General features: G+C 44.3%; 1 protein-coding gene across 2 annotated transcripts; it reads left to right on the forward strand.

Moving 5' to 3' along the window:
- The first annotated feature begins 318 nt into the window (after positions 1-318).
- AKR1A1 (aldo-keto reductase family 1 member A1) lies at positions 319-9488 on the forward strand. 2 transcript variants are annotated; one of them, XM_006919136.3, is made up of 10 exons: positions 319-437; positions 690-788; positions 4590-4679; positions 6436-6555; positions 6724-6875; positions 7524-7719; positions 8045-8244; positions 8509-8581; positions 8721-8807; positions 9328-9488. In XM_006919136.3, exons 3-10 carry the CDS (start codon positions 4596-4598, stop codon positions 9391-9393), a joined length of 978 nt encoding a protein of 325 aa, XP_006919198.1. In that variant the 5' UTR covers positions 319-437; positions 690-788; positions 4590-4595; the 3' UTR covers positions 9394-9488. The 2 variants fall into 2 exon arrangements, with proteins under 2 accessions (XP_006919198.1, XP_006919197.1); XM_006919135.3 differs by having other exon boundaries at positions 384-535.
- Positions 9489-13831: the final 4343 nt, after the last annotated feature.

Below are 13831 nucleotides of genomic sequence, written 5' to 3' on the forward strand. Positions count from 1 at the left end.
AATGAGTGGCCAGGGTCCACAGTACGGATGTAGAAACCACCAACTTTCTACCACTTGCAACCTACAGACCCAGGTCTCACTTATTATGGTCAACCTTCGTGCTGCAGCTGCTTTTGAGCCTCAGTTTGCCTGACCAAATAATGTAGACGGCTTAGGTATATTCTGGGAACCCGGACAATCAGACTGTAAGGGAGAATGGACCAAGAGCTGGGCTGGTGAATCCGGAGGGGAAGCCGGCTTCAGAAGAACCTGCAACGTGTTACTTGGGACCCTCCTTCTTCCCGTAGGCGATCGACCGGCCTAGAGCAGCGGCGCGGCGGCGCGCGGTGCAATGTGGACCAGCAGAGGCGCAGCCTGGCCGGGCCCCTGGAGCTCCCCTCGTGATCCGCTGCGCATGCTTTACTCGGCCCGCGGGTTCTCCAAATTCTCGCGGTCAGGTGTATCTAAGCCCCGGGCAATCCTACCACCAGCACTCAGAGGAAGAGATAGCGCAGGATCCCATCTCTAGCTTCCACCCCCAAGTTCCGTCCCAGAGGTAGGGGCGGGGAGGGGAGCGGGGCGGAGCCCACCCTCCACTGCGCGTGAGGCTGAATGCCCGGCCTTCGTCCCTCCCTGGGGAGGAACTTCCTCTTTAACGCCAGACTTAAGCCAGGTCCTTGCCTCCGCCATCACACTGATTTCCCTTGCAGCCCACTAGTCCCGGAAGCTGAGGCTCATTGGATCGTCAGCACAGCGCAAAACCGATCTGAGATCACACAGTCCTGTTCACGCCTTGTGCTCCTGAGGAGGTGAGTTTCTCTTGCTGCCGCCCCATCTTCCTTGCAGAGGAGATGGCCTCGATCCTTCACTACAGAGGTGTCCGCCCTCAGGATAGAGAGCACAGGTTCTTTCCAGCCTACTTAAAGAAGTAAAGGAAGAAGACAGTGACTTTCTCAAATGCCCCTCCAGCGGTCAAGATCTCCCTCATTTGCTGCTGTGTATGTGTGTGTCTGTTTTTAGTGTGTATGTATGGGACAGGCACTCTAGGAGTGATGGGTTCAGAAAGATGACAGGCTTTCCTCAAGGGGTACCCAGATTTGTGGGGAATTCGTATATAAACAGACAACTGCAGCTGTGTGCACAAGCTATCAGTACAAGGGAGGAGCCAGAAGTTTAAAGTGCTAGCTGAAGGATAAGCTGCATTTAGCCAGGCAAGGATTGGGACTTGGGGAAGGAAAGTGTGCAGAGGCCTGGAGTTAAGTAAGTGGTAGCTTGTTCTGCAAAGTTTGAAACATGGAGTCTGAAATGAGGAGGTGGAAAAATGAGAAATGTGGGAGCCACGTTATGAAGTGTATTACTAAGGAGTCTGGACTTTATCCTGGGTAGGAAAGAACTGCTGGAAATGTTTGTACCTGGGAGTCACATGGTCAGATTTAGTGATTGGGTTGTGGAGAGAAGGGCCACACTGGAAGCAGAGCCCTGGTTCAGGTAGGGATGGTCAGAGCTAGAGCAGTGGCAATGGCGGTAAATATTGATGGACTGGAGAAAGATTTAGGAAATATATTTTTAAAAGTTTTCTTCACATACATCAAGAAGTACATGAAGTGTTATTGCACTTTTAGGTCTTACGTTACAGTTTAGGGCAAACAGTATCTTTTTTATATTTATAATTATCGACAGGGTTTTTAACCCAGCCAAATAGACCAAATCTTGGTCACCATTACATATATGAGGTGTTTTTCTATGCTAGCTTCTTAGAAGTACAGAAGATATTCTCCCCTCCCATCACCTGTCAGAACTATAATCTGATAATACTCAGAAATGCCTCAAATGAACTGAAATACTTTATTTATATGGCTTTTTGAAGACTCTGTGGATTATACTGTGAACATGTCTGGTTTGCTCTGTATAGAATTATCCATATACTCTGTCTCACCAGAGCCTTGAGTTTCTGGTGAGACAAGAATATACAGAAAGAAGATCATGGGTTAGGCACTGTGCAAGGTGCTTTAGATGTAGTAGCTGTTCAAAACGGGGAGGAGGGGGTGGGTGCTGAGATTCAAACCAAAGACTGTGCAACCCCAGAGCTTGAACTGTTTCCTTTGTGCTCTGCTGCTGGATTTGACGAATATAATTTTGGACACATTGAGTCTCAGATACTTACAGGACACACTGGTGGAGATATCCAGAGGGAGCTGAATATACAGGACTGAATTGGGAAGAATCAGTGCTTAAGGTGATAACTAGAGACATGAACTTATCTAGAGAGTGAGAAGAGGATTGGGGTCCATAACCCTGAGGGATACCAACATTTATGGGAGGCAGAGGAAAGGTCCATACAGCCAGGGAACACTCATACATACACTGTTTCTTCTTTTTCCTGTGTTCTAGTTTCCTATATCCAGACAGCAACTCCTTTGAGAAGACTGAGTTCCAGTGAAAAGGAAGCTAGGTGCCAACTTGGAAATAATAAAACCCGAGTGCTGATGCTACCCTCTTCCCCCTCTCCCCACACACACCCAGCTTTTTTTCTGTTTTACATCTAGAACCAAGATAACATGAGGTTTCTGAGTGCTGCTGGAGTTCCAGCTAGGCAGTTCCTGACAGGCTAGCTCACAGCCTATTAATGCAAGGCTAGGCTGGAAAGCCATTGTTTCAGGCAGAAGATAAGGAGGTCAAGAGTTGGCAGAGGATGACTTCCTGTCCTAGAGAAAAACATCTGTTTTCTGCTGTGGTCCCCTCCATTCCTTCCTTTGGAGTACTTGTTAGGTCTTGCAGATGTATTAGGTCTTCCCTCTATGACCTTTGTCCTCTAAGCCTCAGCCCTTTTGGTTTTCAGTTTCACCAGCAGAAGAAAGGGAGAAGCAAGCATTAGGTTTCTTCTTTTACCCCTTAGGCCAGGTGTTTGTTCAAGCCTTCAGACCAGGTGTAATTTCAGAGCCCTCCCGTGTGTGCTGGGAAATCTGGGAGAGGCCAACAGATCTCTTGCTTGAGGATAAAGCCCAGGAAACCAGCCACAGATTTGTTGGCAGCTGGCAGGCTCCTTCCTCCTGTGAAGTCCAGACATGCTTCCCTGATCTCCAGGAGGTTTAGTAACAAAAAGTATTGCTCTTCAGCGATCTGTGGTTTGCTGCTCAGATAATTGAACATTTTTACTTCTGTTTTAGGAGAAAAGGGTGGTCTCCATAACCAGGTTATGCTAGACTATAAAATTCTTCCCAAGTCAGAAGTATTAGCAGACAATTTTGGTGTGTCGGTTGTACTCACAATTTGTCTTATTTGCTTTGCCATAATACTCTTGACGTCCTTTCAGAACTTGGAAACAAAGCTTATATTTATGGAGATATCGCAGACAATGAAATAAACCCCAAGAGAGCGATTTTTAAAGTACCGATGAGATCAGGGAAAAGGTTTCTACCTTATTGGCTCTTGGGGTGAGCGTTCTCCTTTCTCTTTCATTTGGATACCTCCTGTTCAGTAAGACTTGCCTCAGTTATCACCTTCAAGAAGCCACCCTAGCCAGGTCACTCTTTTCTTGCAGCACTTGTGCAGATTTGGGTTATATTTCTTATACATGGTTCTGGTATCCTCCGACCCCCTGCCCTCCCATACCAGACCATAAATGTTAGGAGAGCAGGGACTCTATTTGAATATATGTCATCTCTTGGGTCTAGCACAAGGCCTAGAACATTGATTTGCTGGCTGAATATGTATTCTTGGGCCATTTAGAGACTTCTGATTGTCATAGCTCTCTAATGTTGCTGCAATCACCCACCTGCTTTTGTTTAGTTGGAAAATTTTCTTGTATCTGTAATTTACTGCTTTCTGCTGCACTGAAGTCCTGTGTCTAGTTCCCCCTTCCTGGAAAGACTTTCCCCCTTGACTCTTGGGAAAATCCAGCTCATTCTTAAAAGCCATTGTCAGTATTCCCTGGTTCTTGTGCTACAGAAGTCAGTTGCTTTTCTGTAGCACATTATACATGTGTCTGCTGTGAACACATGTATTTTGTAGATCTGTGTTTACCTTCCTTTTTTGTGCCTTTTTCCATTAGTTCCTCCTTGGATCCTTGACTGAGCCACTTCTTAGCTGTTTATTTGTGACAAATAACTTCATCTCGCTGAGTCTGTTTTTTCATCTAAAAAATGATTTACTTCCCTTGTAAGAGTCCACTCAGGCCTAGCAGCATGGCGGATCAGATCTCTGTGAGAGGAACTCAGAAAGACTCTGTAGTTCTGGCAACCTACTAGATGACCTTTGTCTGTCTTATACTGGTTTGAGACCATACATAGTCAAGGCTGGGTACTTCTGGGGAGCCACCCACCCTTGTTTTTGGGAGTATTGGAGCTCTAATGCAGATCTTTAGCCTTGTGGAAGGGCAGCCAGGGTGGTGGTCTGGTTAATGTTTGTTCAGGAGCTACTGGCTTTGGTTGCTCCTCGGCACGCTGTCTCAGCTGCCTTTTTTCACAGTCACATATATACAATTGCGTGTTTGTTTGCCTATCACCTCTGCCCCTGTTACCTCCCATGTTTTACAGGAGTCTTGATCATTGGGTAGCTGAAGCCCAAGCAGCACTGATCCCTACACCATTCTCTTCCCATCTGTTTTTCAGGGGGCAATGGCAGCTTCCTGTGTCCTTCTGTACACTGGGCAGAAGATGCCCCTGATTGGACTGGGCACCTGGAAGAGTCAACCTGGCCAGGTGAGAGATGGGGAAGAGGAGGACAGCTTCTTACACCTTTGCTAGGGAAAAGGCAGTATTTAGAAGAGAGTCCCCGTGTTTTTCCCTAGTAGCACCACCCCTGTACGCCACTTAAAAGTGGGATGAGACTGGAGGGCAGTGGGAAGAAACAAGGGAAGGAGAAGAGAGCCCAGCAGTGTGCCTTTGGCTTTCCCAGCTGATTAGAGGAGGAGCTGAGGGGGTCAGCAGGGCTAAGGGCCATAGGAAGGAACCCTTTCCTAAACTGGCTTTGCACTGAGTGCTGTGGCAAACGTGGGACCCCTCTGTGCCTGGCCCTTTGCTGACCCCTAATATGGCACTTATCACCCTGTGTCATGATCATGTCTTCTGTCCCACACTGGGCTCCTTGAGGACTGGGCCTCTCCCACTAGTGCTCTTTCCAGAAGTAGGCACATAGCACATGTCAGGGTTTGAAGAATAGCTAGGTCAGGTGTATAGACCAAGGATTAGCAAACTTTTTCTTAATGAACCAGATGGTTAATCATTTAGATTTTGCTGAACAAATTGAAAAAGAGGCAATTATGTACTTACGTAACCACCTAAAAATATAAAAATTGTTCTTAGCTCAAGGGCTGAAAAAAACAAGCAACTGCAAGCTGGAGTTTAATGACCCCTGGTGTAGACCCTTCCAGGCTCAGGGAGCCTGGGAATGGAGACCTGCTTTCTTAGAGTTGATACAACTAAAGATTCAGCATCCACCTGGCATGGGGCCTCTCCCCAGTGCTTTGTCTTTTTTCCTGGGAAATCTGAGTCAGAGTTTAGAGAAGGTGGGGGATTAAGTTTGGGAGGGACTCGACAGTGAGAACAGCCTCTTTTCTCTGAGATTTTGGCTAGTGTTTGTGATATGGTTGATATGAGTTCTGCCCTTTTCCTTTTGCTTTCTATCCTACAGCTGCATAGGACGCTGGAGCCAGGATCTTTGTGCTCCAGAAAGGCATTGACACTGCCTGGGACAGGTTCAGGAGCTAAATGAAAGCAGGGGGTGGAGGCCAGAGTCGGGGGATGGAGCAGCACGGGTAGGGTCAGGTGTTGGGGAGTACATCTGGATAGTAGGAGCTGCTCCTAGCTGGGGATTTTGAATAGCAAGGTCCTGGCACCTGGTTCTGCTTCTGATGCCATGTTTCTAGTTGAGTTTTTAGCAAATTAACTGACCCATTCTCCTAGTTGGTACTTGCTTTCTTCTTTTCTGATGAGGAGCTCTGGGCCCAGCTTCCATCTCACTTCTCCACCTTCCTTAATTTTCTTCTTACCTCTTCTGCTCACCTGAGCTTCCAGAGCTTGCTTGGTCTACATCGTTGCCTAAGAGTCTCTCTCTGGGAGGCCTTGGCCCAAGAATTATTTACCTTATATCATATTTCCCTAACCAGCTCCTCAGGACTGGGGACCTGTCTCCATGACCTATATTTCTGTCCTTTGTCAATGTATTTGTCCATCTTCTGTGCATATAACTGGGAACATGTTAGTTTTTTTCCGGGCCCTGCTAAGATTGCTTGGGTAGGAAGGAACCTTGGAGGTTAGTGGGATAGGAACAAAGAGTTTGGGGTCTCTGAAGAGGCTTCTGGTCCCCTAGACTAGAACCATCTTCCATTTTCTCACCTCCACTGCATAGATGACTGCAGTGATATATTCCTGTCCTCTCCCCCATCGGTGACCCTCAGGAGGGCAATTTCTGGCCCAGACCAACAGAGCTGAAACTTATGCTTCTCTCACCTGGCAGGTAAAAGCAGCTGTTAAGTATGCCCTGAGTGTAGGCTACCGCCACATTGACTGTGCTGCTATCTACGGCAATGAGACTGAGATTGGGGAGGCCCTGAAGGAGAACGTGGGACCTGGCAAGGTGAGGACTGGAGCTACGGGGGACAGGTGAGAGATTTTAGAAGCTGGGGCTGGGGCCTGGCTGGAGGGGTCCAGCATCAGCTCCCTTCTAATTCTCACCCAGAGGTGAGGGTGGGTGAGACTGGGTGCCCTTGGCTCTTCTCACTGTGGGCCCTGCCCCCTGCACCAGGCAGTATCTCGGGAGGACCTATTTGTGACTTCCAAGCTGTGGAACACTAAGCACCACCCTGAGGATGTGGAGCCTGCTCTTCGGAAGACACTGGCTGAACTCCAGCTGGAGTATTTGGACCTGTACCTGATGCACTGGCCTTATGCTTTTGAGTGAGCTTTGCCAGTTTCTTCTTCCAGGGAGTCGGGAGTTGGTGGAGGCATGTTAGTAACTTACTAGAAGTCACAGTAGCAGAGCAGGAGAGGAACACTCACCTATATGGCAAATTGAGGAGCTTGCCATGGGAATTAAGCCTTTTCTATTGCAACAGCCAGGAGTTTGGCTACAGAAAAAGGAGTGTAGCTTCACATGATGTGTATCCCAGGGTATGCATGATTGATCCCTCCCGCTCCCTTTATTCATTCAAGAAACATACTAGCTTCTCCTGAAGTAGGCCTTGAGGTTGCAGTAAAGAATAAATTCTAGCAGAGGGTATAAGAGGAGCCTATCAGCTCTGTGCCCTGTGCTAGAAGGAGGCTGCAAGAGCATGCAACTCCCTGAGGCAGGCGTTAAGGAAGACTTCCCAGAGTAGAGGAGATATAATCTGTGTCTAGGAAGTAGAGGAGAGGGAATGGCCATTTCATATAGAGTTAACACCTGGATTATGGTTTAGAAGGGTGAATATCCATGCTTGTTTCTCATTCTTGGCCCTTTGCCGTTCTGGGCTTGGGATATGGGACATGAGAGTGGTTGATGGGCAGGTAAGGCAGAAGCCTGGCATTTGTGCTCACTCTTGGGATGGGGGTCTGTCTTTCACACAGGCGAGGAGACAACCCTTTTCCTAAGAATGCCGATGGGACTATACGCTATGACTCCATCCACTACAAGGAGACCTGGAAGGCTCTGGAGGCACTGGTAGCTAAGGGGCTGGTGCGGGCACTGGGCCTGTCCAACTTTAGCAGTCGGCAGATTGATGATGTGCTCAGTGTGGCCTCTGTGCGCCCAGCTGTCCTGCAGGTGAGCACAGCATCGCAGATCAGTTGGTTTTGGTGGTGGAGTAGGTGTGGGATGTGTGTAAGAGCATGAGTGAACAGATGATGAGTCTACTTCATGGAGATAACTAGCAAGTTGTCAGAAATTTTGGTGCAGGATTTCTCTGCATAGAGAAGGCCATTGAAGTGTGTGAAGAGGATGAAATGGACGGTGGAAACTGCGAGAGAACTGGGCTGAGGGGAAGTGGCGGGGGGTCAGCAGTGAAGGTTTGGTCAGGACAGCATGTCTGAGTGTGGCCAGGTAAGCTAGGTGTGGCCACCCCACGGTGATGGGTTGTTTCTTGGCTCAGGTGGAATGCCACCCATACCTGGCTCAGAATGAGCTGATTGCCCACTGCCAAGCACGTGGCCTGGAGGTGACTGCTTATAGCCCTCTGGGCTCTTCTGATCGTGCATGGCGTGATCCTGATGAGCCTGTTCTCCTTGAGGAGCCAGCGGTCCTGGCCCTGGCTGAAAAGTATGGCCGGTCTCCAGCCCAGATCTTGCTCAGGTGCGGGCAGTCGTGGGGAAAGAAGGTCAGGTCAAGGAGAGGGCTTCTGGATTGGGAGGCAAGGGTTTAGCGGTTCCTTATTCAAGTGCCTGGATGAGGCTGAGAATCTTGCTGTATGATCTGGGCGGGAGGCCACTCTGAAGCATGTTTCCCATTCCAGTGGGGCTCAGGAGCTCCAGAGCTTAAAGAAGGCTGCATGGAAGACAAAACAATGCTTATGAGTACTGATTGCTCTTCTTCATCTATTTCAATCCCACACCGTAGGTGGCAAGTCCAGCGGAAAGTGATCTGCATCCCCAAGAGTGTCACACCTTCACGTATCCTTCAGAACATTCAGGTACTTTGTGACGGATCCTGTCTCCTTTAGCCCATTAGGTCTGAGTCTGGTCCCAACTCTTCCTAAGGAAGCAGTGTTCTAGGACCCCCGACTTCCACTCACAAAGCTGGCTTTCCTGACCCCCACTCCATTTCCCCAGGTTTTTGACTTCACATTTAGCCCAGAAGAGATGAAGCAGCTAGATGCTCTGAATAAAAATTGGAGATACATTGTGCCTATGCTTACGGTGAGTATGTGTCATCCTCCAGAGTCAGGGAATCTGAGATTTGAAGCTGGATTCTGTATGGCTCAGGGATAAGGCATATAGCCTGTGAGTCCCAGTTCTGCTTCTCGATATTTTGTAAGCTAGAACATTAACTTCTCTAAGACTTAGCTTCCTTTGTTTGAAATGATCCCCATTCCTGACATGTAGCAAATTCTCAGAAATAATATAAATGAGAGGAGCCTAGAAGGCATTCTCAACCTTGTTAAAGGGGTTGAGGTTGGGTTGAAGCTTGTTGCACATAGAGAAATAAATAGTTTCTTATTCCAGCTGAGACATCAAACTTTTAGAGGCAGGGTCAGTTGCGTACCGGCTAGAGGTTTGGTGTTGGAATACTGTTGATACTATGGCATTCTCTAAGGCCAGGGCCCTGTTGCTGCCATGTGACATTGTGCTATACATAAGAGAGGTTATTCAGGAAGATTAGGGGAAAGATGCCCTACATTTTTGAAATATTGACTCCTATGTCTGTCTCTTTTTCCAGGTGGATGGGAAGAAGGTCCCGAGAGATGCAGAGCACCCTCTGTATCCCTTTAATGACCCATACTGAAACCACAGCTTCCTGGTTTCCTTATCAACTCCCTAGCTATGAGGTCCTGCCATCCCCATAAAGAGGGAGTTAATAAATCCATTGGCACATCGACACTGCTTGCTTGTCTTATTTGTCTGGTTGGACCTGTGATGGCAAATCTGTTTCCCTTAGGGATGCTGAGTATTACCTGCCCTGAGCCCAGACTTCCTTATCTTTCTTTGTTCTGGAGAAACCAGCATGGAGCCGAGTTCCGTTTCTGCTTTCCTGAATTAGGTATATTAGTGGAGTGGCGCCATCTAGTGGCAGTTCATATCTAGTGGCATGCTGCCCGGGAGTTACGGAGAGTACCAAAAATTGGTCACCTCGGTACTAAAATCAGGGCAGTGAGAGTTCTGTGGTTTTGTGGCACTGCTAGGCCTGCGTCTTGAGTTCCCACTCCATCCCCTACCTTAGTCAGTGTCTAGGTTTAGGAATATGAAGTCAAACAAAGTTGAGCTTACAGAATTAGGAAAGTTGGGAAAATCAAGGGCTTTTTCTCTCAGACACTACAGTCTGTATGCATAAACTACTTTAAGGAGGCAGAGTCAGCCCCAAAGCCTGTCACTCTGTACCTAAGATCCTATCTTATGTACTTAATAGTCCCACCAGAGGCCACTGAGGTTTTAGGATCGTTTATAGAAAAATATCTCTAAACTCCAGTCACACAAACTCATTTTAATTTTCCAGTCAAACCACTGCTCTTCACTGAACAAATATTTATTGGATACTTCTGTGGGTTAGGGACAATACTAGACTCTGGGGATATAGCTATAACTAAGATACATAGGTCTCTACAGTATACTTGAGACAGACTTTAATTGCATAATTAGTTTAATTACAGTTGGAAGAAGTGCTATGAAATAGAAGCCTACTGTTTTAATCAGCTGAGATCTGAAGGATGATTAGAGATTAATTAGTTAAATGAGGTGATAGTGGGAATAGTGTTCTGTGTAAATTGAGTAGCTTGCGGGGGAGAAGCCTTGAAACTGGAAGAAGCTGTTGGAAAAATCTAAAGAAGGCTCGTATAACAAAGTGACTGGAGGTGGAATGACATGAAATAATGTTAGAATTGGTAGGGGCCTGGTGATAGAGGGCCTAGGGGAGTGGGTTAAGATTTGGGTGTTTTAATTCTGAATGCAATGGGAAGCTATGGAAGAGTTTTGAATAGGAATAACATTTGTGTCTTAGAAACAACCCTGGTTTCAGTAGATTAGAGGGATAAAAAGTAGATGGAGGGAGGCATGTTGGAAGTTAGCCTTTTGTCTCTAGTCCTTTCTACCTGGAACATCCTACCCCTTGGCTCACTGTGTGGGCTAACATCTACTAAAATGTTCAGTTTAGCTGTCACTCTAGAAAATCTTTCTTGACCTCACCCTACACAGGTGGCTTACTATGTGATTCTATAGCTCCCTCACACACTTTCATGATCCAAGTTTCCACAGCATGATTAGTTATGAGGTAGTTTGAGTATTATGTGTTTTAGTTTGCTGGGCTGCTGGAACAGTACCACAGAATGGGTGGCTTAAACAAAAGGAATTTATTTTCTCACAGTTCTGTAAGCTAGAAGTTGGAGAGCAAGGTGTTAGCAGAATTAGTTCCTTCTGAGGGATCTGTTCCAGACCTCTCTCCTTAGCTTGTGGATGGCCATCTTTTCCCTGTCTTCGTGTTGTCTTTCCTGTGTATGCATCCAGTAAGGACATCAGTCATACTGGATTAGGGCCCATCCTAATGACCTAATTTTAACTTAATTACCTCTTTAAAGACCCTCTCTCCAAATACAGTTACAATCTAAGGACTGGGGGTTAGGACTTAAGCTTATGAATTTGAGGGGGGAGGACACAATTCAGCCCATATAAAGAAATAAAAGTTAAAACATGAAATTATTCACTGATGAACTGACTACTTAAAAATTGTTCTTGACTGCAACATCTCACCCTTCTTAACATTAGCATTTCTCTATTGACATCTTTGTCTAATCAGTGGACAGTACAGTGCACATTCACTGCAAAGTAAAATTATACATCTTGGAAAAGATGCAGTCATTTATTAAGCAATTAAAGTGATGTTGGGGAACTTCACACATACTCCAAGCCATTGAAAAGTGAAGATCTGACAGTTAAAATCAAAGACTAGGACACTAGACTTCAAAAAAGGATGTTGGAATATCAAAGAATGAAGGAAGGCCTTTGGGAGAACTATGAAGTCCTCAAGTATTTTTGCAAAAAGTATTCTTCATATGATTATTGAAGTATTCTTCATATGACCACAGGCTCAGAATTTAAAAATGAAACTTGTCTTTATAAAACTACATTGCAGAAGGAAGGAATCCCCAGCCAGAAGCTAGCACCACGTTTCAGTTCCATACATTGAAATTCTTTATATACGAGTGCAATTTAAGACCCCATTCAGAAGCTGTCTTGTGGTCTGTAAAGGGGCTGTCTAACACTGAGTAGGAAAAATGAGACCTTGTGACATTCTTCAGGGGAAGATTGTAAACCTTGCACTCAAAGGTTGACAAACTTAAAGGATACTTGAGAAGAGGGACTGATATATTTGAAAGAGGTCACAGTATTTGTTTAGGGAAAAGTAATATATGAAAGAATCTTGATATTTGTCCAAAGTATCAAACATTAATGATCTCTTTTTTGGTTGAGATGTTAACTTTTAGGATGTTTGTGACAAGTTCTGTTGATTTTCATCTTTATATTCCTCTGTGGATCATCCATACTTTGACACCTGTATATTCATAATGCTGTACATATATCTGTCCAGATACATATCTGTCTTTTTTCATTTACTCCTTGGGCCTTTGTTCTCTCAAGGTATTAATAAGTTGTTTTATACAACAGGACAAGCAAGCCCAAGCAAGCATAATAAATACCTAAAGAACACAAATTTTTGCCAGCATGATTAGTCCATATTTAATTACTTTTAAATCACATCCTATCTCATTTCTCTATATCCAGAATCTATCAGAATCAAAGGGTTGTTTCTCTCTCAATGGAGTGGAGAACCAAGACTATTTCTTTAATTTTAGTGATATCCCTTTCTAATTGAGTTTACAGTTTAATAGCTCGTGTTGATAAGAGTGTAAACATCACCTTGAGCTATGATCATGAGGTCAAGAGCAATTTGATTCTGCCACAACAGAAATGAGATGATACTTTTATTTGTGGAGATCCAGGGTGTCACTTTTTGCAATAAAGCTTTACTTTGGTATTCCAGATACATGAACATGACCTATTCTAGCCAGTGAAAAAAAAGAAAAAATGATATGCGTTGGTTTCAGGTGAAAGCTTTAAGAGCAGGTGTGAGTTCCAACACATTCTCTCTTTCCCTTTGAAGCAATGACAAGTAAAGTTCTACATATCTTTTTTAATCAAAGTATAGTTAATATACAATGTTATATTAGTTTCAGGTGTACTACATAGTGATTTGACATTTATATATCTTATGAAGTGATCACCACTATAAATCTAATAACCATCTATTACCATACAAAGTTATTGCAATATTATCGACTATATTCCTTATGCTGTACATTGTATCCCCATAATATTTATTTTATAACTGAAAGTTTGTACCTTTTAGTAATGCTGTATATTCCTTATGGTTACTATTCCATTAGTTTGAGACACAGAGTGAGGATGACACAGAGCAAAGTCTCCAGCTGATTTGAGATGAAAATATAGTATGAGTGGAAACTGAACCTTATTATATTAAGCTGTTGAAGTTTTGGGGTTATTTGTTAGCACAGCAAAACTTACCCTATCCTAATGAGTACAGTTAGCTAATGTTTTATTTAGGCCGTATGCAATAATATAAGTGAAAGGGTTCTGTAATTTTATTTTTCATATTATCCTACTTTTGAATCAAGACTAAATTAGCTATTTTGCTATATATAAATGTATTTGTTCAATCCACTATTTTAACTGGAAGTCTTCCCTAAGTCTTGTTAATAAAAATCAGGGTTCCGTTGCTATTATAGAAAAGTTTTTACTTGTTTTCTGTATCTGGAAATATTTCTTGAAAATGTGTTAATCTTGCCTATAAAACCATCTGGGTATTTGGGGAAAATGGTGGGAAGTCTTTGACTACCATTTTCAGTTGTTTTATTATTTATTGATCTACTTAAGTTCTCTTTCTTCCTTTGTCAATTTTGGCACTTTTTTTTTTTTTTTCTAGGACCACTCCACTAGGTTTTCAAAATTCTTAGCATATAATTATTCTTAATACAATTATTTTTAAATTGTGTCTCTAGTTTCTATAGTTATTTCTTCTGCGTTTTCATTTTTACTTTTGCTACCTATGCATTTTTTCTATAGATATTTTAAATTTTTTTAAAGAACCAATCTCTAGTTTTATTAATCTTTTATTCTCTGTCTTTTCTCTCTTGATTTCTGCTCTGTCTTCTTCA

This window comes from Pteropus alecto, unplaced genomic scaffold, assembly GCF_000325575.1.
Source record: "Pteropus alecto unplaced genomic scaffold, ASM32557v1 scaffold25, whole genome shotgun sequence".
In the NCBI taxonomy this organism is placed as follows: Eukaryota; Metazoa; Chordata; class Mammalia; order Chiroptera; family Pteropodidae; genus Pteropus; species Pteropus alecto.